Here is a 26,982-nt window from a genome sequence, read left to right on the forward strand (position 1 = left end):
GGCAGCCACTAAGAAAGCTGTCTTTAGTTTCGTCACCAAATATTCCTCATAGGGAAGCAACCCCCTTATGTTTTTGGCCTTATCTTGGGCCTTAGCCCTTAAAGTCAGTAAATCTGGTCACATGAATCTAAGAAGCCTAAAGAAATCTCAGGATGATTTTGTCTTGTCCACTGTCCACCAGGGAGTCAAGGTTGATCTGGACATGAAACAGATAGAAGTTACCAGAAATCTGAGGGGATAGAGTAAAATGGGCTACACTACTTCAGGCTGCAGGTTGTATTGCTTCAGAATACCATGTTTGAAAAAAATATATACTAGTAAAGGAACTAGCACAACAAGGAAAAGCCTGTTGAAACCTTTTCGTTTGAGGTGCTGGACATCTTGTTTCAGAAACTGTGCAGAATCTGGGATTTTGTTTTTCTGTTTTCATTCTGAAACTGTACAATCCATTCTGTATATTATTCTGCTGCATGTGCTGACCAAGAACTTTTTCTCTTCACTGACTTCAGTAAGATGTACACGTACATGGAATTATGTCTTTAGTATATGAAAACTGGCAAAGTCCCCAGAATGCTAAAGAAGGAATGAATTATGTAAGACTACACGGTTGCTTATATTTTACAACATATTGCATAGTTATTATTTTGGTAGTTACATAAAATGCACAGCTTCCGTCTGTGAAATACGCAATGTCAAATTTTCCACTGATAGAAAAATACATTAATAAACATTTTGTGATTTTTGCTTCACATATTTTAAATGAATGGAACAGATGTCAGAAAGATAAAAGGTGCTCAGCATGTTGCTATATATGACCACTGTAAGATTACAGGTTTAACTTCTGCAAGATTGCAGTTGTGGATTGGATTCAGAGATACACTGTAATGGGGTTGGTGTCAATGGAATGCCCTCCAATTTCTACCCATGACATCTGCTTGAAAATTTCTAGCGAGGGTTGCGGGGACTTTATGGTCCAAACAGCTGAGAATCAAGGGCACAGGCTACCCATTCAGCAGTGTCCCCTGCCTGAGGAAGGAAAAGTGGAGGTTTCTGGGAATGTTATAGAACTAGTTCTGCGTGTACCACATATTAACCCCCTGGGTCCAATCCATTGATTTTGGCAAGTATCTCAGTTGCATTATTACTCCTTTAAGATGCACATATACCATCTTTTAAGAGAATATACAGATAACAGGAATGAAAGGTAACCAGTCCTACATTTCTGTTGACCTAGATGTTGCGTAAGATAATTTTGGACATTAAAATGTTGGAGTACAGAGACAAAAATATTGCTGAATTGGAGGAAATAAAGTAAGATGGATATTTAAAATTCATTTTGCCTGGCCCAGTAAGGATTTAAAGCACAGCCAGTGTGAGGATGTATTTATTTTGTTACTTATTTAGCTCCACAATGACTTTTTTATTTCTTTCCGAGTATTCTTCTGATTTATGCTACATAGTATTGAGTTGTTGAACATTTGGGAAGATGAGGTGGTGACATTATTGTAAGAGACATAAAGGACAAAACATTAATGGACTTTCTCCTACAGTATTTGGGATCCTGTAGCAGAGTAAATGAATCCATGTGAATTCACCTTTCCAAGATGTGAGAGAGGCACCTTAGTTATCCTGTTTGGTGTGACTCATAGTATGCTTCACAACTTGTATTGTACTTATAGAGCAAACTGTTGATTTTTACTGGCGGAAGGAATAGGGAACAAGAACATTTGGCTAATATTGTTTATACATGCTTCCTTTAAGAATGTCTTTACACTAATAAGGCAGCAGTCAGAGCAAAAGGAGACAATTGGAAGGGGTGTATGTGTGCAGTGTAGACCTTGAAAGGAACCAAAAAGGGCATGTAGAGCTGTGTTAGAGACGGTAAGCAGATACTGAACACTTTTATTCTCCTGTTCACAAGATTAGTAATAATATGATAGCCATGAGTGTTTCTCATTTATCAACATAAAAAGTGAATGCTATGTTTCCCAGTTTCCAAAAGGAAAAAAGGTAGCAAAATATTTTAAAGGTTTAGTGAGGCCAAGTGAATGTTTGCAGTATTCACTACATAATAATCATTTAGGTTTAGCAGTCATAAATGGTGAATGATATTGTAATTCACTGAATGTAGTAGAAAGTCTTCAAGAGCTCTGTGTTCTTTTTATATGCACACTCAGGAAACAGGTTGGGGATTTGGTATGAAATCTTCAGGAAAATGGTTGAAATGCCTGTGTGTTTTATTCCAAACATTAGGGGTACTCAGCTGTACCCCTTGGCTAATTTACTGCTCTGAAATCCATGGTTTAAAATAGGCTGGTATACATTGATGAGGGGGCAATAGAAACCAGGGGGTTCTTATGAATATCCAAATAGTTAGCCCAAGGGAACCCATATCATACATTCATAAAGCTTTAGAGGGAAAATAAGACTGTCCTCTCCATTTTGTTTTATCAAAAGTCAGAGAGGACATACATTGAATGTATTAAAGATTTTTTTCTTTTTAAATCATCATGAGGATTATGTGTCAAGAACTTCTTAAATAAGTTTGAATTAAAATACTGTTTGTTTTGAGCAGGCTTTGAGCTTTCCGTTTATTCCAGTACCCAAATTTAGGATCCTAGATTTGTGGACTACAACTCCTAGAAACCGTAACAACTACAGCCAGCAGGCAAGGCCTCTACTAGTCCTAGATGAAGAATATCTGAAACCTCCATCCCTTGCTTAAGCATTATGGTTACAGTGCGATCCAAACTCATGGACATGCTATGGTGTGTTTTGAGTGGGCAGAAGTCTTTCATGCTGGCACAGCCCCCTGCCATTGACTGAGTTCGCATCTGCCAGCACTTGACTGTTGACTGACATCAGATGACAGAAGAATCAAAGAAAGAGAGGAGTAGGAAAGGAGATGATTAATACAGCTACATATCTTTCTTAACCCAAAACCATAGCCATTATGCCGGTGAGAAAAGCTAGACCAAGATTGTGACATCCCTAGGCTAGGACAGATTGGATTCAACGTAGCCTCAGCTGGCATTGGGTCATGTTAGTGGGCCATTGGCTGACCTGGATAGCTAGGATTGCACCCATAGTCTGATAAAGTTGATAGGTGTTCAGATCAGGAGTCTTAGTAACAGTTAAGTTTTCCCAAGCTGCGCTTGCAGTTGTGCTCCCAGCCTACAATCTGATCTTCTTGCACCTGTGTTTCTCCTGGATAGCAGCCAGTGTCCTTATAGAAACTTGTGATTTAAAACAACCTGGAACCTTTTAAACTTCCTGTAATCTGTCATCATCATAGGTGATGGATTTATAATTTATAGTGTTTATAATAATGTGGAATAGGCTCCTAGTAGAGCTGTGCCTGACCCTCCTCCCCTCAGCCTTCAAGTGGATGCTCAAAACAAGGTTGTTCACAGAAGCTTTTGAGGGCATAATCTCCAAAGGTTCTTAATGGTCTTGTTACACCGATGTTGCCCATCTAGCTATCATTTGGTCTGTTTGATTTATGAACTGAGGTTTGGGTTATTTTTTTTATTTATTTGACTATTAGATTGTATATGAGTAGTAGTTCCTTTGTTATATTATTTTATATTGTCTTCACTATGGATCTAAACCATCCAGAGTAGTGCCTAGCATTAACTAGGCAGTATACAGATTAAATAAATAAATAAACATTACTATTTCAAAATATTCCTTTCCCCTAGTTCCAGCCCACTATAAGAACAGAAATTGAGGGAAAACGCCTGAAGAAAATTTGAAGCATTTATGCCATCCCTCGCTGTTCAACATACTTCAATGTCTGTTGTTCATTTTTCATACATCTTTAAGGGAGCTTAATAACACTAGTTCCAGATTTGATGGGTTGCTTGAGTGTTAGACTTGCAACAGAGGCAAATAGAAAACGGTATATGCATTCTTGGGAAGAGTTTTTCTTCATATGTAGCAGTTTTGCAGAGTCTCTTCCACTGCTTTGCACCGTTACCATTCATTTGTGTGAGGGTTACACATTTCGGGAATGAAGGATTCGTTGCGGCAGGGCTTGGTTGTTGGGGGGAAATGTTCTTTGTTTTCAGATTTGCCTTCATTTCGGTGTTAGATTAGATTCACCTTTTATGTTCAAGCTCATCCTTGGATCTTTCATCTCTTCATCCAAAGAATTCCATTTCCACCTCAAATACAGGGCGACTATGTTTGGAATGCTGGCTTCTGAACTAAGCTGTCAGACCAGGTGAACCATTCAGTGTGACATAACACAACTTGGGGGATATCATTTTTCACAGCACTGGCCCACGCTTTCTTTGTGCATTCCTCTTAATTAGGCAGCTAATGCCCCAGTCCCAAGTACATTTATTCAGAGAAGAAAACCCTTTTAATTTTTTGTGATGTATACCTCAGCAGGTTTAGGATCATAGCTTAAGGCTGCACATCAGTGAAATTTATTCCATAATAAATGTTCAGAATAGAGCTAAGATCCATTAAAGGGCCCTTTCAAAGACCCCCAATAGCCCACAGCACCCTTATAGATTACTGAACCCCTGTTTCAGGGCTAGGAAACAATTTTCTTCATAAGTCAAAAGGGTTGGCTTACCAAAAGATGTTGCTACAATCATTTCTTAACATTATCTTTTCCTTTTCTCCCTGAAGTTGTTGTCAACACAGGTGGCAAGATATTTGGAAAATATGGGGTTTCTAATCTTCCAGCATTTAGCCAAGAGGAAGATGGTGTGGTGTAACACGGCTGATAACTACCTGCAGAGGAGACAGCTTGTGTGGCAGGAATATTTTGGCTGGCAAGATGTGAAGCAAGCAGTATTTGGTACATGAGAACTTTTAGGAAGGCAAGCACTGACATATGAGAAAGGGAGTAAGTTCATGAGATCTGCCTGAGGATATACAGGCCTAGGGAAGAGTCCCTGGTAGCGAGGGACTGACACAGTGAATTTAGAAATTTGTTTTAAAACCTTTTAGTCCATGTTTTGATAAAAATGGATGCTGATGTCAGCTGATTTGTTACTGAAATAACTCTTAGAAATGTGATTCATTTACAAGGTAAAACTTTTACAGAGATATAACGCTCATGAACACCAACAAGGAACTAGCACTATTGGTAACTTCAGCAGCAACTGGTGATGCTCTAGTTCCCCAATGAGATAATGGTGGTGGTGGTGGGGAATCCTTTAATTTTCCAGTTGCTGTTCTCCATGGACAGCTGGGGTTGGGAGTGGCTTGCTCCAATGCATGACCTCACAGAGACTTGTAGCAGCCAGCAGGGTATCATTTGAACAAGCGTTTAAACTCATTTTATGGAGAGAGAGAAAGATGACAGGCAGCGAGCCCTTTACTCTCGGTCCTGACGAGGCAAATATCAAAGCCTTTTTAATCTTTAGGGCTTTTTGGTTCTTTTAGTCTGAGCTTCCCCAGCAGATGTCAGTATTAGTCTGTGATACATTAAAGAGCAGAAATTTAAATGAGAATAAATGTAATCTTTTTGGCTTTTAAAGCAAGTATGATATTAAGCAGGAAATATGTTTGGTTTCAATGGGTAAACATATGTTGCATTACCAATGTAGAATCTAGAATCAATTGCAGGTACCAGTTTTATGGTTATGGACACTGCAAAACTGAACTGTCTCATTTGAAAATTGAATGTCCTGCATGGGAAAAATCTTTCCATCAACAAACTAGAATCCTTTCTCTCTCCCCCCCCCCCCCGCCCCCAATAATTCCCTTTACCCTGAACATTGGCTGTGCTGACTAGGACTGATTAAAATTGAGGTCCAAAGTATTCGTGATAGCCAAGTTAATTTCTAAATGAAATACATATAACTACAGTCATGCCCCGCTTAATGGTTACCCCACATTACGACGAATCCGCTTCACGACGATGTTTTTGCGATCGCAATTGTGATTGCAAACCGATGTTTTAAATGGGGTTTTTCCGCTTTGCGAAGATTGGTTCCCTGCTTCAGGAACCGATTCTTCACATTACGACAATCAAAACAGCTGATCGCCAGGTTTTCAAAATGGCCACCGGGTGCTTAAAATGGCTCCCCGCTGTGCTTAGGCACGGATTCCTGGCTATACAGGCCCAGAAAATGGCCGCCGTCTGGAGGATCTTCGCTGGACAGTGAGTTTTTAGCCCATTGGAACGCATTGAATGGTTTTCAGTGCGTTTCAATGGGTTTTTTAGTTCGGCTTTATGACATTTTCGCTGGGATGAATTAACATTAAGCGAGGCACCACTGTAATTAATAGAGTTCGGGTAATAGCCTCAGTGATATTCTCTGTCAGTGAAATTTAAGTATGTGGTATGTATATAAAATTGTTAATTTCTACTGTTTCATTACCTAATAATTTGTATCTTTTTCTTTCAAATAATCATTCCCTTCTTGCCTTTAATTTCTGCAACATAGTGACCACATTTTTATCAAAGCAGATTGAGATAATTCTTTGGAGTTTCCTTTCTATCTGTGTTTTTACAACAAATAAACACTAGATACCCTGAGTTGTATAGTGGATAGTGTGGTGTACTAGGATTCAGGAGAGCTGGGTTTGAATCCCTGCTTGGTCATGGAAAGCAAGGGTGGACTGTAGCTCCGTTTCACTTGATTACCCTCTGATCTTCCTACTCTGCTTTGAAATTTATTAAGTGACTTCTAGAATAGATTGTCCAACCAGAATCCTACCCTGGTGGGAGACTCTCTTTGGTGTTCATTCATTTGGCAAGGTGTGTAGTTTTTGCTCTGTTTTTGCCTAGCCTCTTTTGATTTAATATGTAGAGCTTGAGAGTTTTCAAAAAACTTTTTGTCCATCTTAGCTGTCATCTAGGGGGTTGATGTCCATGAGGTGGGTGGGTTTGGTGCTGTATTATCTTATTTTGTTTGTTATTTGCTAGCACCTTTCAGCATATTTCGAGAGGGGTGTTGCCAGCCAAATAACAGACTTTTTTCAATTGAGGGTAGATTTCAGGCAACCAGTAATAATCCTGAAAGGGCTACATCCACTTGTTTGTCATGTCTTGATTTATACCATACGGTGCTAGCATATTCTGCCATAGAGTAGCACATGAAAAAAATGAATCAACAAAATGCATTCAGATCAGTTAAATTTAAAATTCAAACAAAAATATAATGAAAATAGATTTGAAATCTGATTAAATGTAAAATATTGTATAATAGTTGTTGTTGTTTAGTTGTGTCCGACTCTTCGTGACCCCATGGACCAGAGGACGCCAGGCCCTCCTGTATAATAGTAGCAACTATTTAAAACCCCTTAATTAGAAATTCATTATACTGTGCAATCCAGCCTCAAAGATATTCCAGCTGTAGTGGGTTTGGAATGGGCAAAAACCCCTTACACTGGCACAGCTTATGTACATAAGCAGCAGCACGCTTGTACTGGCAGAGATCACTTGGCAGAACAGGGAGGGTGGAAATCAGGAGGAGAGGAGCTAGCTGAATTACACTGGATCCAAATCCTTCTCAGCCCCAGACTAACTACCACTATGCCAGTATAAAGCTAGGGCAGGGGCAAGGTAATTTTGGGTAGTTTTCAATATTATTGGGCTGGGAGAGATGTGGATTTAGCACAGCCTCAGCTGGCAGATGGTCAAGTGTCACTTCATGCAATCCTCAACCATGTTGACTACTTAGTATTCTTCCCTCAAATGTTAAAATGTCTCTTAAAAAACTAAGGTCCTTTTTTTTGGGGGGGGGATAGAAGAGCAAAATAAATGAGGCCTGTTTAGCCTTCCTTATCATTAAAGCCCAGAGGTGGCCACCAAAGAAGGCCTTCCTCACATCCCCAGCAGAGGAACTTGCTTCAGTGGTGATGGGACTGAGAGCCCACTTACAAAGATCTTGGTAGGCAGGCAGGTCCATAGGAGAGAATGTAATCCAGATGGTTGGGTCCTAAGCTATGTAAATCATACGTAGCAATTATGTCTAGAACCAGCCAATTTAGCAAAGAATGTTTTAAATATTTAATTTCTGCGTCTGCAGCATCCTGTAAAAGGAAAATGGAGGTTTTGTGGAGAGCTTAAAAGAGAATACCATACCCCTGGCCAACTCTACGTTGAGAAACATGGGGGGGGGGGGGAGGAGAATACTGAAATCCCAGTTGCTTTATTCACTTGGGTGCCCTTCCTTCAACATAAACACATCTATCACTTTCTACCAACTCTGACAGAGCAGTTAATGTTCTGTTGATGGTATGAGAGTGCTTTTGGTGTGCTTTAAGGGATGTTTTGGCAGTGAAAGGGGAAGAAAGGGCTTAGCATTCTTCCAGCACCATAATTAATCAATCCTTATTAGTGCAAGTACCTGCAACAAGAAAAAAGCCTTAGGCCTCCTGGTCTGTACTGCTATGTTCAGAGGTTTACTTCAATTTCAGAATGAAGTATTTTGAGTGAAATAATTAGCAGTATATTTAAGGTTATCTCATATAATTCGTAATTTGTAATGCACAATAAATAGAAGAGTTTCTTAATTGTCTAGGTTCTACATATACAGCTCTTCCCTTTGGTTTCACTGTCCAGTGCTACTAAATTTCTTTTGCCACATTAGAATTGTTTATTTTATCATTGCTATGTGTTTGTTCTAGTGGACCTGAGTCTAGCAGTGGACTCTGTTTTTCTTCTGATTTCAGCTGAAAAGTTTAAGACTGCTGGCTTCTTTCCCCACTTGAAGTCATAGAAAACCACCTATATGGCATGCTATTTTGATTTGTGGTCTGTAATTACTTGTACAACAATGTGTCTGGCTCCTTTTAATATTGAAGTCCTTTTGAATTTATGAGTAGGGAATGGGGTTTTCATGTTTTAAAAAAAGAAAAAAAATGCATAATACTGTTCTTTGCTGTATTCTTTCATCAGTTACAGAAAGAGAGCCTCTTAAATACATATTAAGAAAGGAGGAGTACATGATAGTTTCATGTTCCCCTCTTTCATTTGATATTTCTTTTGCCCTTTTTCCTATCAAATTGACCTGGAAATTTTTCATCCAATGATGTCACAAGGGTTGCTATCAGCAGCCAATCAAAATATCCAGAAAGGGGGAGGGGGATTTTGAATCTGTAAAAGGGCCTGGATTTGTTGGAACCCAGTAAGCATCCCACAAAGATGCTTCAGTCATCCTTGTGGGTGGGATTGCTGTGTGCTGAGCAACTGGTGGCCCTCCATCTTGGATTGCTGCCTAACTGCTTATTATGTCTCCATATTAGATCCTTTCCTTTTTTGCCTTTTGCCTCCTTCATTTTAGGGTGCCCCCATTTCTTTAAATTATTTTTGTTGCTGCCACCAGGCAGCCTGCCTGTGCCAGCATACCTCCTTTTAAAAAAAGTCTTCTTATATCTTTGGGATACCCACCGCTGTTTCCTTTTCTTCTTTTTGCTGCCTGTCTCCTGCTGTTCTCAAAGAAGAGAGAGCAAGGCACCAGTGGGAAAGGGCAGCACGGGGTGGAGGACACACACAAATATTACTGTTTTCTGGTTGCTTTTGTTAGGGGGGGGGTGTTGGTTGTATTTTTTTGTTTTTATTTCCCTGTTTGCTTTTCTTTGTTTTTGGGAGATGTGATGGTGTGTTTTTGACGTTGCTATGTTTTTCACTTTAGCGGTGTTTTCCCTGTTTGACTGATTTTTTTTTAAAAAAATTGTTATTTGGCAAATTACAGTTTGTTCCGTAAACGTTGTATACTTGGGGGAGGGGAAGTTGGGGGACTTTTTGGCTGCTTCTGTGGGTGGGCCAAGAGGCTGGGCTTTTGTAACTGTGCATGTGTCCCATTGAGCTGCGTGGGTACAGTAGTGGTTGTTATTGGGAGGACACATTTCTCCTTTGTTGGTCTAATGACGACTTTTCTTTCTCTTGTCCTGCTTTTGGAGTAGATTGATGCTGTGTTGCCTTGTTTCTGCTTTTTTTGGATTAATTTTTACGGGTTCTTTTGGACTGTTTTAGGCTAGTGCCAGAAAACACAAATGAGAGGAAATGAAACGAAATAACCTGAGAGAGGTGTTCTGTTTTGTGTAAAATGAAAGGACTGGTGCATGAAAATATGAAAATGAAATAGGCACCCCCTTTTAAGGTCTAAGTGCTCCTATCTTTTTTGTGGTAATTATTTTTCATTTACTGTCAGAACATTTTATTCATGAATCATTAAAAAAAAAGACTTGAAGATATCCATTTGTTATTCTTTGTGTACCTGTTCATATGGCTTTACTAGAATCTCATTGACCCTGTCAACACCTCTGGATAATTTTAAAACATGCATCACTAGGATGTGTCATAGTCATTTTAGTAATGTACCATTTGGAATATTTTTTTGGGAAGCAGGGGAAGCACTTTGCATATCTGAATGCTTCTTTCCATGGAAAAGTATCTGGATGTAGCTATTATGTCATTGAAAAGGTGAGGTTGAAAGCCCTTCTCTTTGACATGCTAGGTTTCTAATGCGTATTGTTGGTGGAAGAGTTCCTTTGGAAGTGTTTGAATAAGAATCCCCTAACAAGTATCTGTATGTAGGAAATGTTTGAAAGCACAAAATGTCACATGACATAGCATGAATTGCTCAGTGACCTCTGTTTGTGGAATTAACAATTGCTGCTGATTTTGCTTTTACAAGATTTGCAGCAATATTGTATTGCGGTTAAGTAAAAAATACATGTTGTCCTGTTTTAATAGGTGAAAAACAACGACAGGGTTATGATCGGTCAGGATTTGATGCAGAGGACTCAGACGGGGCAGACGATGAGGATAATGACAATGAAGATGATGACGATGACAGCCAAGCAGAATCAGTTTTGTCGGCTACTCCCTCTGTTTCAGCTAGTCCACAACATCACCCGTCTAGGAACATTTCTCAGGAGATCTCAAGTGCTGATGAAGAAATCAGGATTGCCGACTGTTTTGCTGGGGTTCACACAGACTCTATGGATGGCCTACCAAAAGCACTTCTCACCAAGATGACCGTACTTAGTACAGGGCAGTCAGACTGCAGAAGCTCAGGGCCGCTAGTAGCAGCTGTGCCCAGAGGGATTGGTGAAGGAAACACACAAGACATAGCAACAGCCACAGACTCTTTGGAGACTGTTCCCAAGTCTCCAAGCCATCTGATGTATGTGGACTACTCGGATGCAGAAGAGGCATTAGGGAGGCCTGCTGCTACACCTAGTTTTCCTACTGAAGTAACTTCCAAGGTAAGTCACATAATCTTTCCGCCTTCAAAATTCATTGTAAGAACACCAACTTTTAGTATATTCTTGGCATAATGATGCTTAGATGTCCTTGGCTGTGGTTCTTAAGCACACTGACCTGAAAAGATTTTAGTGAAGCATGCAGGACTCAAAGAGGGGTTGCACACGGAAATACAGTGGTGTCCCGCATGACGATGATAATCTGTTCCATAGAAATCGCTGTCTTGTGAAAATATTGTCTTGCCAAAACCGTTTCTACATTGGAATGCATTGAAACCTGTTTAATGCATTCCAATGGGGAATAATCGTCGTCGTTTTGTGAAGATCGCCCATAGGGAAGCCATTTTGCAAAGCGCCGATCAGCTGGTAAAATGGCTGTCCTGTGAAGCACCGGTCAGTGCCAAAATCATCATCTTGTGAGAAACGGTTTGCGAGACACAGACCCAAACATTGTCCAGCGAAAATCGCCCATTGGAAACACTGTTTTGTGAATCATCATCATGCGGATTCGTCGTTTTGCGAGGTCGTCATCTAGCGGGGCACCACTGTACAGTACTTAAAAATGAACCTAGACCAGATTAGATTTCTTCATTTTGTTAGCTGTGGGTCATCAGTACATTGACATGAATAGGATTTACTTTTCAGTACACTGATACCGGTAAGTTTGTGTATGCATTTCCTCACATGTACGCACATGCATACATACCTCAGTGATCCTGGAAGTTATTCCAACTCATGTTGCGTCCTTAGTTTTATGTATACACGTGTGCACACCTCCTCAATCCCAAAAAACGTAGTGTGGATAGGTTGCCTCATTATTATCAGGAGGGCTTCAGCATAGTCAGCAATAGAAGGAAAGGGGTCTGACAGATCATTTGCCACTGCTGGCAATGGAAAATACATCCTGAGAGTGTAAAACTGTGCCATGCTTTTAAACACTATCTATCTACATAATCTACATGAATCTGGAGTTTAACAACACTCTTTTGAGAACAGATTCTTGACTCGTGTCTAATAGATGTGGAAACTGAGAGGATGATTTTGGCTTCTTCAGTAGAATTTGAAGTAAGAAGAAGGAAGGACGAATCCATGACAAGAAGCAGTTTAGCCTGATAGAGGGATGGCATGCTTCAAAATGTTCCAGAGTAGAGAAAACAATGAAATTAAGATAATTGAATTCTGGAAATAAAAAAAAAATCAGCACATAGGCTTGAGAGGAAAGTGTTATTCTAGCAAATTCTAGAATTCTCTTTATTCTGTTATTCTATTTATTCTCCAGCTTACCTTGATTTGATAAGTTGCTTTCACACTTTAAGAAACACAACTTGGATTGACCACCTTTTTTTTTTTGTATTGTCTTTTTCCTAGAGCACAACTTCAACGCGACTTCCCTCTCCACCTGTGGACCAGAGTACACAGACCACAACAGTTGCTCCTTCCATAGCCTCACCTTTCTCAGAGATCCAAGAGCAGAAGCATGAGGAGCAGTCGGCCTTGAAACTGGCATCTCCCCAGACGCACCTGTTTAGCCACCTTCCTTTGCACTCACAGCAACAAACCAGGACCCCTTATCATGGGATGATTCCAGTGGGGGGGATCCATGTGGTACCTGCTGGCTTGGCCACATACTCCACATTTCTACCTATTCAGGCTGGGCCGGTGCAACTCACTATTCCTGCTGTTAGTGTGATCCACAGAACTACAAGCGCTCTCGGTGACGCAGCCTGTGCCGTCTCTGGCACTGCAAATGGTCTTGGTGTTGCTGACATGAACAAAGTTGTCCCTTGTATTCCAATAGGCCAGATCAATGTGCCCAACATCCAGAGCCTGAATGCCTCCACCCTGCAGCCTCTACCCTCCCTGAGCGTGGATACCATGAACCTCTTGGGCCTGGCCAACACCAACATTGCTCCACAAATACATCCTTCTGGCTTAACCCTAAATGCTGTAGGGCTACAAGTGTTGACTGCTAACCCTTCCCCTCCGAGCAACCCAAGCCCACAGGCACACATTCCAAGTTTGCAGATACTGAACATAGCACTGCCAACATTAATCCCTTCAGTCAGTCCTGTAACTACAGATGGACCGGGCATTCCAGAAACACCAGCTTCCAAGAACAAGGCCTGTGAAACTCGCCCAAATCATCAAGGTTCTGGGAGTCTCGCCAATGATGATCTTGCTCAGATCACCAGTACTCCATCTCCTCAGGTGGCCTCTGCCGAGCAGCAGCCTAGCCTTGAAAACCGGTCACAACAGCCAGCTCCTTCAAGTGGGTACCAGCGGCACGAGAGCCCGGCTAAACTGGACACTGAAAAGTCTGGCTCGGAGAGTCGTACGAAACCAAAGTGCAATATCAGTTCTGTTCAGGTCAAACAGGCTTCTGCATCAGAGCCTCCCATGAAGATGAATTCTGACATTTCATCCGGTTCCCCCCGAGATCACACTGTTTCTCTTGATAGACAGGTACACAGGCGAAAAGCGTTGCCTGAGAGGCAGAATACTGTGGAGTTCAGTGATGGCAGCAGTGATGATGAGGATAGGCTCGTAATAGCAACCTAGAGTTTACGGTTTTACGTTGGGGTTGTGCGTGTGGGTGGTTTTTATTTGTGTGTGTGTGTGTGTGTGTGTGTGTGTGTTCTTTTAAGTAACACTTAGCCAGGTTTCTTTTCAAACCTCTCTTTTACTTAAAGCACATTTGTTTTCTGACACCAATTCATTACTAATCTTTGTGCAATCATGAACTCTTGACCAATAATTGTTGTTTCATGTCAGCTCCGGCCATTTTTTGTACATGTTGTATAGACAATTGTGCCTTTTTCTTTCAATCTTTCTCTTTTTTCAGTTTTATGTTTAGAAAACTGTACAGATTGTCAAAATTATATATTATATGTATATTAAAACCAAGTAGTTATTTGTGTTTCGTAAGTAAAATAACATTTAAAAACCTATGTCGAATGAAATAAATGATTAAATTATATGTTGCACTGTTAAATGTAAATTTTTATGGCTGTGGGCAAAGTTTGTGTGTACAGAATATGTACAACTCCATATTTATTGTATATTCATATTAGTCTTGGGGAAAGGGTCTGTTCAACTTTCTTGTGTATGACATTAGCTTTACACTTAAAACAGAATCCAGTATCTGTGTTATTGAATTATTTCAGTAAAATTTTTCTTTACTGACTTTACCACTGTTCAAGTTGTGCCTTCTTCATGTAAAGCAAGCCAACAAGAATTACTTTCCCCTTATCCCCCTGACGTTAGTTTTCCATGAAGCTTTGTCTAACCAGTGTTTCAAAAGAGGTTTTCCCAGCTTGCTGCCCTCCAGATATGTTGGACTACAATACCCAGAAGTCCTCAGCCAGCTAAGAGCTGTATTTCAGCATAGCCGGATGGCTGTTCAGTTAGAGAAGGCAATTAAACATCCTGTAACATTGTTAATGAAGAAAACTATGGGATTCCCCCCCCTCTTGTTTCAATAGAATATTTTAATATTCACAAGGAATGAACTGTCCTCGCTTACAATGGCACAAGCTGTTTTTTAAATTTTGCTCTTGCTTTGAGTAAAATTAAAGCTATTTTCATCTGAAGTCTACCTGTCACAAAGAAGTTTATTTGAATTGTGACAATGACCAAAAAACAAAACAAAACAACCTTTAGTTCATGTTACTTTATCTTTGCTATCAAACAGGTATTATTAAATTATGGTTGAGAAAGAAAATATATTTTTTTAAATTTTATTAGACTTCTACCTCACCCATCTAGACCAAAGGTCTACCATAGGGGCTTTTTGTCTGAATGTTTATTTTCTTCTAAGAAAAAGAACATATAATTTGGTCTACAGGAGTAGAGAGGAAAAAACAAACCTGTTGTAGCAGCATTTTTGTTTGCTAATTCTTTCAAGCTCTCTGTGTAGCTTACAAAGATTGCTTCACATTTTGCTTTGGGTAACTTTTTTTTTAATCAAAAAATTATATCTTCCTTTCAAATGGCTTAAGTCATTCTGTGATGCAAATCATTTTGGAATATAGGTGCCTCCCACTCTCTTCATCTGCAGAAGAACTACCCAGTATCTTTGCCATGACATTGTCCATGTGCAGGTTGAGGCAAAGGATTGATGCACTGTGTGCTGCATCACTCTGATTTAAGGTGAGAGGTGAAAGGCATCAATATCCAGGCACTGGGCCCTTAATGCCAAATATGCAGGTCTGACATTGTAGCAAAGGGAGAGTAGCTACAGAGAAACCTGCTACTGATACTTAGCCTTCACTTTAGAATTGGATGGACACAATGTCTGACTCCTCGGACTGTGTTGGATTGCTAATCAGCATAGCCATGAGAAGAAATTGTGAGAACGGCAGGCTCCAGTCAATATTTGAAGACTCAACATTTGTCATGTCTAACAGTTTTTTTTTTGGGGGGGGAAGCGCAATTATAATCAAGACTGTAAGCAATCTTAGGTGTTCATCTGCCACCGGATCCATTGATACCTAGGCTTCGTTTTGTAATAATCACAAGATTTAATGTTGCAAGTGGTTAATGGCTTTAATAGCTCTTGCCATGCGCTCAACCATCTCAGGTTTGGCCATCTATCTATCTATCTATCTATCTATCTATCTATCTATCTATCTATCTATCTATCTATCTATCTATCTATCTACCTACCTACCTACCTACCTACCTACCTACCTACCTACCTACCTACCTACCTACCTACCTACCTACCTACCTTCTAGAGAAAGTTCAGGCTTGATTTAATCTAACCCCTACTTGCTTTTTCTGGCAGTCCTTGATATCCCTAAAGCTTTCTTCCAGCACCATATTCCAAATAATTTGATTTTTTCCTGTTCATTTTCTTCAGATCTGTACATATTTTGGGGGAGACAGTGATGTAGATTATTTTTGCCATGGTCTGCAGTCACCCAGTAGTTGAACATGTGTAGCACCAAAGACTGAAAGGGAGCAGTTTTGCTTCAGTGCGAGTAGAATTCTGTCTTCAGGCCCTGATGTAGTTTAGTTGTATGTAGGACCCGCCATGTACCACGAAGAGCTCTACCATCCAATACTCCACTATTCCTTTCCATTCCCTAGTACAGTGGTGCCCTGCATAGCCACGTTAATCCGTTCCAGGATTAACGTCGCTATCCGGAAACATCACTAAATGGAACTGAAAACCCCATAGGAACGCATGGGGCGAAAACTCACCGGTAAGCGAAGATTCCCCATCTGGCCACCATTTTCACCGCCTGGGTAAGTGAGGGCAGGGTGCGAAAACGGAGTGGGCGGCCATTTTATTCTTCCAGCGGCCATTTTGGAATCGCCGATCAGCTGTTTTTAGAACATCGTAATGCGAAGATCGGTAAGCGAAACGCTTACAGATCATCACAATGCGATTTTTGGCCTATCTAAACATCGCAATGCGATCGCATTAGCGATCGAAAAAAACGCTCGATATGCGGATTCGTCGTTAAACAGTGCGCTCGTTAAGCGAGGCACCACTGTATATGATTTCTGAATCACCCATCCCCTTCTGCCTAACCAAATGCAGACTGAAAGAGGATAAAGGGAAATTCAATTTTTAAACAAGGAACATCTTACTCCAACACGTCCAATTGAAGAGACAGTGGTCTTCTCATCCCTTTCCTATTAGAGGCTGGATGCCATTCTGACTGTGCATGTAACAACTCTAAACAATGATATTGTACTGTATCCAGACCAATAATTGATTATTCTTCCTGCACTGTTGCTTCCATTGATTTTACCTTTTACCTGTATGATCATCAGCAACAATCTGTCACAGATTGCTACAAATACCATCTCCATCTGCAGCTCTTGGAAACTTCTGTTTAAAATTTATAAGGGTCCAACCCTTGGATCTCTATCCTTCAGGATCAGGAGAAAGAGGAGAGCTTTTTTTCTTATGTCCAAATGAGAATGCCACTAGTTTGATTTTTTTTTTCTTGATAAATCAGCAATGCTGATCATGTGAGCCCTGTGTACATGAGTTGAGACTGAAGAATAATAAAGGGGAATAATACAATCATAAAAGCAAAGTTTCCTTGGTGCAAGTCCTTACTTCAATTGGGGAAGTAGGAAACAAATCTAAGCTGTTGAATCTCAGTTTCCACTCCAAGTTTACTTAAAAGTCATTTGTGTGGCATTTCTGTTACATGAATGTTCTGATGAATGTTGACTGAAAGATTAAAGAATACATTATACTCTGTGTCATGGATGAGGCTTTCTTAATGACTTCTTCCTATTATATTTTTCTTTTATTTTTATATTTAAATAGCACTATATAATACAGGGCTCTGTAAAAATAGAGGGGAGAGGCCTATCAGTCATCAAATCCAACTCCCCAGCAGCACCTCAGAGATGGAAACAGGCAACAAGAGGATATACAGGAGGTAAATTATCAGTAACTACCGATAACATGAAGAGGATCTTCACTGAAGACTCTTCAGGCCAAGCAAACTTTTTTTAAGAGGCAGGTTTATACCAGCTACCTCTGAAATGAAAACAGCTGTTCAGGAGCTGACACCAGTGGCTGGCCAACAATCTCAGCCCTGAATGCTGTTTGCCTGTAATACGATCTTTATTCTCTTTGCAGCTCCAGATAATATGAATACTGTACAATGAAAGGCTCAGATCTTTATCATCTTCATCACTGATCTTCAAGATGTAAAACCAGCAGCTAATAATACCATATGAGTAACCAGAAAACAAAAGAATGTCTTCTTAAAGCACAATTGCAACTCTTAAAACCACTGGGGAAAAGCTCTTTACTGAAGCAAATTTGCCCTGGGAGGACAAGACAGCTATAGGGTGCCACCACTGAAAAGACCCCTGTCTTGATTCATTTGGTGAGACCACCTGGAGGAGGGCTCTGGGCGATGGCTTGAAAGTCGAGATGAACAGATGAAAGGTTAAAATGTGTTATTGCTTGTGTGTGTGTTCTTATGCTGAATAGTTGTTGGCTTCTGTTTTGGTTAGCCATGTTCAGTGTTCTATATAAAAAGTAGAGTGTGGACAATCCAATGACAAATATTTGCAGACTATTTACAGAGACAGGGTGAAATTTCATGTGTGATTTAAATCATTGGTGGGAAGAACTGTTTGGGACTCCAGTTCCCATAATTCCTGACTACTGGCTATGCTAGCAAAGGCTACTGAGAACTCCAGTCCAAAACACTTCATCTACTCTCTATCCACCCTTGATTGAGACTGTATATAACTAATTTCCTGCTGCAAACTTCTCTTCCTTAGTTTTTCTTGGGTAACTCAGGTCTTTGTTATCCATGAATACTCTGTCAATTTCTTTACACATTGCCTTACCAATAGTGCACATTTCACTGTTGCTTCCTTCCTTTTCTGCTGTCCTTCTGCAGAGCAACAGGCAGAGGATATATAATGCATCAAACTGAGTGGAAGTGATTGCTTTTCCCAGAGCTGTCCATCAAAGGTCTCTAGCTTGTCTGAATGTATCTGTCATCCAAGTAGCTCACTATAACCTCCTCAGCAGCCTTCATTCGTTAAGCTTCAACTGTTAAGGGGAGGCCACAGCAGCAACTCTTAAATAAATTTCCATAAATTTATTCTTTTTAATAAGATCCTCTGTAGGAGTCATAGTCACACTAACAGCTGTTCTGAGACCAGACATTCTCTCTAAATTCATTGACATGCAGGATGGTGCATGCAAACATTTAGAATATAAATATTTTAAAAATTGTGAAACACAAAGCTTTGGAAACTATCTAAGCCAGAAAGAAAAGTGTGATTTAAAGCTGAAAAATTAGTTACAAAGGCTCATGAATGTCAAGCGTTTTCTCATCTTCCAAAGATGATACAACTAATTGATACCACTACTGCTTTTCATCTCTGTTTTCTGCAACACAATTTAGAAATAAATCTAGCCACAAAACAGAAGTCCTCTATGCTACATTGCTGAGGAGTTAATCTTGATGTGACTTTTTCCAGCAAATTTGTTTCTGCAAACTAATTCTGTGTTAGGGAGAGGGGAAATATATATTTTTTTTCTTTTGTTGGTTTTTCTTAATTATGCTTCTTTCCAGTGCTTGAAGCACTATGGGGCGGTATATAAGCAGCACGCTTTGCTTTTGCTTTGCTTTTGCTTTAAACCAGCTAAAATGCATCCCAAGTTGTATACAAATGTGATGCTGGAGTTCATAAGCTTGTATAAAGATAATTCAGTGATTTTGTACTATCATCACCATCCCCTCCTCCGAATAGCTTAAAGTGATGCATGTGGTTCTTGCTCACCCTGCCTATTTTCACAGCTATCCTATGAGATAGGCTGGGCTGAAGGAGAGTGACCAGCCAAGGCAATCCAAAGAGCTTTATGACTCAATGAGAACTTAAATCTTGATCTCTCTAGTCTCAGTGAAATTACTCTAACCATTATGACACTGTGACTCTCAGTTCACATTTGATGGCCAAAATCCTCTTGCATAGTAGCTATGCAAACAGTGTAACTTTTGGAGGCAAATTGACTCAAGTTGAGAAGTCATCCTAGATGTTATCTAAGCCACACAACTTTGTATGCAACTGATAATGTCTATGGTGATTTCTTAATGTGGAACAATTCACCTCCCAAAAGTGTGTTGTTTTTGCTATGTCAGTGTCCGGTAGATAAGAGGATTTGGGCCATTGTCTCCACAAGATGTGGCTTGTTGGCATCTCATTGGCCACTGTGGAGAAGGCCTTTGTTCTGATCCACCTAGTAATCCTTATGTTTTTACACAATGTTTTAGAATCTTAGCATTTTTAGCAGGCCCAGATCCACTAATTTCTAGTTAAAATAAACCTGAGGACCATATTCCCCAATAATAGAATGATCTCTCCAATTTTTTGAGACATTTCAAGAAAACAGCCAGGCTACAAAATACTGTCTGTGGAGTACTCTCAGTTCAAAAAGAGAAGATGCCCATACTTGAATGCTGGTACATGCATCTCGATAACCATCTAGATAAGTAGAATTGTCATTGGCATCCCATTCTTTGAGATTTCAGGGGGAAACTTGGCATGGGTGTTGGCCACGTTGTGATGTCACAGAGGTGTGACAAGCAAGGATTGGAATGAGGCTGCAACCAGCTTGGCAAGTGGAAATCGACACAAAAAGGAATCCGAAGTAAATGGGCACAGAATCCTAGTAAAAGCCAGCTAGCCAGGTAATATGGCAACACACAACAAGCAAAGAGACCAAATTTTTTGGCAGATGGGGCATAACCAAAGGTACCCTGCAGCTGCTGCTGCTATTTACGCTGTCATACATGACCAATAGTACACAGGACACACAGGAACAAGAAGGCACATGAGTCACAACACTAGTGTTCCACTCTTTGCCTCGCTCCAAACAGTACCAGTGGCATAAGCATGAATGACTGTTTCTCTCTCCCCAGCCCTTTCCTCTCTTCCCTAGCTTTTTGATGTGACGGGATAGCACAGATACAGTATACATAGAAAGATCTTTGCACTGAACCAGTGAACTCCGGTGTCATCTAGGAATGGCTAGAGAAGAGTACTGAAGCTTTAAAGCAGAGATTTCCAGCTTTGAGTCCCCAGATGGTCTTAAACTAAAATGCTTTCACCGCTAGCTGTCCTGGCCAGGATTTCTGGGAGATGCAGTCCAAGAACATCTGGGGATCCAAGGCTTGAAACCACTGCTTTAAAGACACTTCTCACACACAAATCAAACCATGCCCTGCTGAAGTCCTGCTACCCTTGACATTTGACTCCCCCCCCGCACACACACACACACACACACACACACACACACACACACACACACACACACACACACACACACACACACACACACACACACACACACACACACACACACACACACACACACACACACACACACACAATGAGACATCAACCAGTGCCCTAAAACTGGGCAACCCTACAGTGATAGCCATTATCTGGTCAGATTTTCTGGACCCAAAAAGCTTGTATGACTTGAATTTGAAATTCACTTTTCTATTGACTCCAATCTACATTATTTATCCATATTAATCAGGGACCCTAGATTGTGGGAGGCTTTATTCAGCCTACTTGTTTTATGGGGAAGGGGGATTTGGAGAAAACACCTGGGCAGCGAAAGTGTCCTCACCCTTTACATGATGACCCTCCATCATCTTTTTTTTTTTTTTGCATGTCCATTTGAGTTGTAAAAGGCTATCCACAAACTGAATCCATAACTGCACAGAAAACAATCTGGACATGTGTGAAATAGCTGAGTTCTACTGAACTATCTCAACATGTGTGGGTTTTTTAAAGGGGACGGGTTGCTTTTATCATTTGATCTGCATACATCCCGTCCGTGTGTGATTTACATGATCATTACTAACCCTGATAATTAGTTCCTTCTAAACCATATGCAGAAGTTCAGCGACATTCCACCCTTGTAACATGCTAGTAGTAAACACTGCTGCTTAACTTTGCCAGGTTTCCCTACAGTTCTCCACAAGCTCTTACTACTTAGTACGAACAAGGAAGCCAAAAAAACGAGGTTTGAAATACCCGGTGGAAACTTCTTAAAATGCATGGAAGTAGAAAAAACAAACACAGGGAAAGGCAGGGTTATTTCAGGGGGATTAACAGGTCAAAGGCCTTGCACTGAAAAGCAAACCCCAAGCCTTTACAAAGCCGTTAACACAAGATCAACCAAACACCTACTTCTGAAGGTTCAGTCATTCCAGACCTGCTTGGAAGGGAATGTCGGAGATGGTCAGCTCCAGAACAGAACATTCCTTGCCTAGGGGACAGACACCTGCGGTCATTGATTCGGTCTCTGTTATGTCCCTTCAGCACATAGCGTCTCTTAAATCTTCTTGCAGGCTTGTTCCAGGGTGTTTACTCTCTTGCTGCAGGCTCCTGGACCATAGGTCTACAGGGCCACATCAGTGGCAGGACAACCCAGAAGCACCTCTAGTTTTAACTTTCTGGGCAAGCAGCAGAGGCTGGAGTCTTCTTGGACCATGGATGGGTCACTGTATTTAGGCATATGGGCCAAGGTTTGGTTCAATAAGCCATGTACATGGGGCAGGCCTTTCCTAGAAAAAGCTCTTGCCAGAACCATCTCAAGGATGGGACTGTCCAGGAGAGATAATAGAGCAAACCTCCAATAAAAAGGCAATGATGCAGAAAGATCCCTAAGTCCTTATGGAGAAAATGGGTGATGCTATTTGAGGTACTGCAGTAGAGAGGGGTTTTTTTTCTGGCATGCTTATAGTGTAATTTTCTACCCTAGGGTTGAGCATCATGTAGCCCACAGGAGCATTTTGATGGCCCTCAAAATCCTCCAAAGTCACCCCCCCTTTTATGTTATTTTTCCTCCTGGTCGCCCCCAGGAGAGGCAGTTTTCACTGTGGACAATCTTGGGGACCCCTGGCTAAGAACAGAAAGTGGTATTGTCTGTTTGGACATTTCCTGTTTCTTTTTTAAAGTCCATTTTTAGATATTAGATATTTCCAGGTCTGTTAGAGCCCACACTGCGATCTGAAGGCACACATTTATCAAAGTTTGGCCCTCCAGATGTTTTGGAATTCCCACAGTCAGTGACTATTAGGTGATGCCTTCTGGGATTTGAAATCTGAAGCACTGGGAGATCTAAGGTTTGAGAGCCAGTTCTGTCCCCATTTATAGGGACAGAAGTCCCACTGAGTTCAGCAGGTACGGAAGGGCTCACAGAAGCAGATAACCAGGACAGAGAGATCTAAAGGCACAGTCTAGTATGAATCCAAACATCAAAACCTACCACAATCCACACACACAAAAATCCAAAGGTGCAATATAGCAGTCAGGCACAGTTCAGGAATCAGAACCAGAAGTCCAGGCATATTGAGAAGCAAGCAAAGGAAGCCATAGACATGTTGTATCCAGTAGCTTGCAGACTTCATTCACTTCAGGTTTTTGACAGCTAGGCCGTCACCATATATACAATCACCTGCAAGCATTTGGGCAGCAGGGGAACGAACTCAACTGCAGGGTATGGCCATGGATCTTCGGAGAAGAGCCTCCTCCCAAAGAGGCTACATACTCCCGAGGAAATAATTTCTGTTGAAGAGTTCTTCCCTATAGCTGAACACTCTGTCTTGGGCCTTCAGCCATCACCCTTCTCTAGTGGGGTCCTACTTTCTCCTTTGATTGTGCTCTGAGCCCCTGTTATCTAGACAGCATGAGGGCGCAATCAATACATCTCATCAACAAAAACATGGCCGAGAAATTCTATGGCCACTATAGCTTAAGCTTCGCTGTCATCCCTTTTCTATTTGTTGAATATGAAAGTTAGAACAAAGCACCACCTTGTGGTCTAATGCATTTACTAAAGCTTAACTCCTCCAAGCTGCAGCATGCAAAAGCTTTGTCTTCCAGGTAGGGTCTCTTTCAATAAATCTGGAGCCATCCTGGACTCTGAAGTATGTGAAGGGACTGGCAAAATATTGGAAATCCCGCCCCCTCCTGTGCACTAGGCATTGCTAGGATGCATTGCTTTCGTCATTTTCATACCTCCATCTTTCATATTGCAGGAAGACCTTCACAAAGTGCACCAATTTTATTCAGCATGCTGATGTATGATGGGGAAAGCTGCATCTGTTGAATTTCTTCCTGTCACACCCTTGTTTTAACACCCAAGAAAACTGCCAGAAGAAGAAAGAAAGTTGTGACCTTATATGTATCCACAGCAAATGTCAGTAGCCTTGTTTTTCTGCTTCTAAAAACAGGTGGGCTCTAATCCTAATGGCACACCACATATCTCATGCTCTGCATGATGTTTGGGGGCATGATAGAACAGGAAATCTGAACAGCAATGGTATTCTCTCCTTTGTGGTCCTGGAGGAATGCAGTGGGTACTGGGAGACATTGTCCAGGAATGCAAGTGTGGGAAGAAACCACTTCATGATCTGGAGTTGTTGTTTTTTTTAAAGTTGGGCTGATGCCTTCATAAACAATGTCGTGCTTCATCAGCACATTAACATGGGATAAATGTGGTGTCTGAAAGAAACAGGAAAGCCCTTGAAAATGAATGAATGAATGAATGAATGAATGAATGAATGAATGAATGAATGAATGAATGAATGAATGAATGAATGTGAGAAAGGAAACAAGCACCGAGGTTTGGCCACCTGTATCTTTTCCCCTCTGCAGAAGTAGTATGAAGGAATAAGAGATTTCAGCATTAAAATTTTTTTTTTTACATAGCATAGCACAGGCTGTGCACGAAAAAAGAGGGTGCACAATACCTAAGCTCTCAGCTGTGAGCTGATCCTCAAACTAAGTAACACTCCCCTCCCCCACCTATACTGCTGCTTTATTTCATCAGGAGACTCAGATCCCTAAATTCTTTAGCAATCTTGTAATTCCAAAGTGCCCGTGTTTTCAGCTTGTCAGGTTGAATCACCTTTGAAAAGATGTCCACCTTTTGAAAGTGAGGCCGGACACTCCCAAAAGTAGCTGCTGCTAGTGCTGCTTCCCATCTCTCTCCCTGTAACCCTCACACCCTTAAAAGCAAACTGCTGTAATTAGCTGTCAAACCCTACAGATGTTTGATGTTTTAAGAATACCCATTTTGTGGCCTGTAACAAAGGAAGACGGTGGGCCTAAGGAGGCTACTTCAAAGGTCTGCTTAATCCTCAGCCTGGTAGCACACAGAGACAATTGGTGTGAGAAGTTTCAATGGAGCTCGGGGGAGATGCAGCAGCCTTACCTCTCTGACACTCTCTTCTGAGCAATGAGGCTCCTAATTATGTTAATAAAAATGTCCACTGACTTGAAGGAAAAGAAGAATGAGGAGATTAAACATTCATGCCCGTTATTTCAAACCATTTGAGCCAAGATCACAGAGACAGGCAAAGTTCTATAATTCAAAGGAAACCTGGGTGTTTCTATATTGGAGAGGGAGAAAGACATATCCCAGATGGCTGTATATAGACACCCATAATTTGGTAGATGGGTGGATAATATATTTTGTTATCTGTATCACTGAGTAAAATCATCTTGCAGAGCTTTGCTGGTATAATGCTGACAGTGAAACATTTTGGAGGTGAATTGCCTCATGTTCAGATATTACTGTAGGCAATATCTGTCATGTACTGAGTTGTGTAACAGATAATGCTCATGGTGATTTCTTACTTTGAGGCAATTTGCCTCCCAAAGTTTCACTCTAAACATTATGCCAGCAGAGCTACGCAATAGGATTTTGGCTTATGTTTATATCTATACACGTAGATGTGCAGAAGCGTACCCAATCAGGTCATCCTGGGAAGAGAAAGGGAGGGAGAATGTGAAAAGCATGCCAAACAACTCACTCCACACAGAGGGTTTGTGTATCACACGTTATATCACCGGTTCTCTGTCTAGTGCCCTCCAGGTATTCAGGTGGACTGCAACTCCCAGCAACACAACCAAGGATTTATTTGGTGGCTAGGGTTGATGTGAGTTGTAATGCAAAGTATACGGAGAGAACCTTAGGTTGCGGAAAGCTATATTACTGGGGCGCCTGTGGAATGTGTAGCTCTTCAGATGTTGTTTGACTCCAGTTCCCATCAGACCCAGACAATCTGACCAATGATGAAGGATGATTGGAGAAATAGTCCAACAGTCAGAGGTGTATATGTCCCCCCTTTTGCTACACTGTAAACAACTAATAAAATGCCCAGTCTTTTGACAAGAACATACAGTACTTATGTGTGGAAGAAGGTGTGATATTTATGAGTGCACCTCTAAACATATCATCTGTATCACTGAAGGCTACAGTCCAGTTTGGGGGGTGTGGGGAAGAATGCTTTTCTTCACAACCATGTTTGCGAATAGAAAGTTTCACTTTTCTCCATAGGTGTGATGGGCAGCCATTCATCTCTACTGGACAAAGTGAAAGGACACCAGGGTTGGGGTATGTGGGCATTTGGGGAAACAGAGGCTCTAATGGAGCCATTTCTGCCCCACTGAAATAGATCATGGAAAGTGATTCTTGTTCCTATCACCACAGCCCACCCTGATTCTTACTGCCAGAGAAAATGAATATTTCACAGCAATTAGAAAGTCAAATAAGGGCCATAAAAGCCTAGCTTAAAATCTTCAAAAGGGTGATCAGATGGAAAGGGAGTGGTGGCCTTTAACCAGTGTTTAGAAAAGGGGAATTTAGGAGGTGTGGCTAACCTGCTGAAATTCTCTGTTCCGTACCATTACTTAAAGGTTCATAAATGTTGTCCTCTTTTTGTACCTGGCCAGCAGAATCACCACTTAGTCATAAAGCCCTCCAAATCAAGGGCCATAGTCTTGTTGCTTAGCAAGCAAATATCACTAAAGTAAGCCCATTGAATCAATGGGGATTGGGTGAGTCAACTCTTTTGTAATTTCCATTGATTCAAATGGGTCTATCATTGGAGAACAGGGTTTTCAAGAACTAGCAGATGATATCCTTCACAGCATGGAGATAAATGTTATCAGCAGTCAAATGCTGCATAGCAAGTTGCTGAGACCATAAGAACAGTCTTGATGAATGAAGTCTAAGCCAAAGTCATGTCTTAACTTGCCAGTAGGACACTTCACCAGCAGGACACTTCACAGACTGGGCATATTTTATTTTTATTTATTTATTTATTCTACTGGTACCCCGCCTATCTGGCCAATACGACCACCCTAGGTGGCATATTTAATAAATGGTCCTGCTGGACTCAAAACCTTGCCTATTTAAATATTTTAGTGACCCAATAAAGATATAGCCTTTCCATGCCTTTGAGTTTTGTAAAAGGTACATAATGCCTGTAGCCAGCC

At 41.0% G+C, this 26,982-nt stretch overlaps 1 protein-coding gene across 11 annotated transcripts in view; it reads left to right on the top strand.

Annotated features, from left to right (window-relative positions):
* Positions 1 to 14,369, top strand: part of HIVEP1 (HIVEP zinc finger 1) — a 104,249-nt gene extending 89,880 nt beyond the window's left edge. For all 11 annotated transcript variants that reach the window (XM_072998611.2, XM_072998615.2, XM_078393442.1 and 8 more), the window contains 2 exons: positions 10,670 to 11,184; positions 12,550 to 14,369. In XM_072998611.2, the coding sequence (XP_072854712.2) occupies positions 10,670 to 11,184; positions 12,550 to 13,740 (1,706 nt within the window). In that variant the 3' untranslated portion in view covers positions 13,741 to 14,369. The remainder of the gene's footprint in view (positions 1 to 10,669; positions 11,185 to 12,549) is intronic.
* Positions 14,370 to 26,982: the final 12,613 nt, after the last annotated feature.

The sequence above is a fragment of the Pogona vitticeps genome, chromosome 4 (genome assembly GCF_051106095.1).
Source record: "Pogona vitticeps strain Pit_001003342236 chromosome 4, PviZW2.1, whole genome shotgun sequence".
NCBI classification, from domain to species: domain Eukaryota; kingdom Metazoa; phylum Chordata; class Lepidosauria; order Squamata; family Agamidae; genus Pogona; species Pogona vitticeps.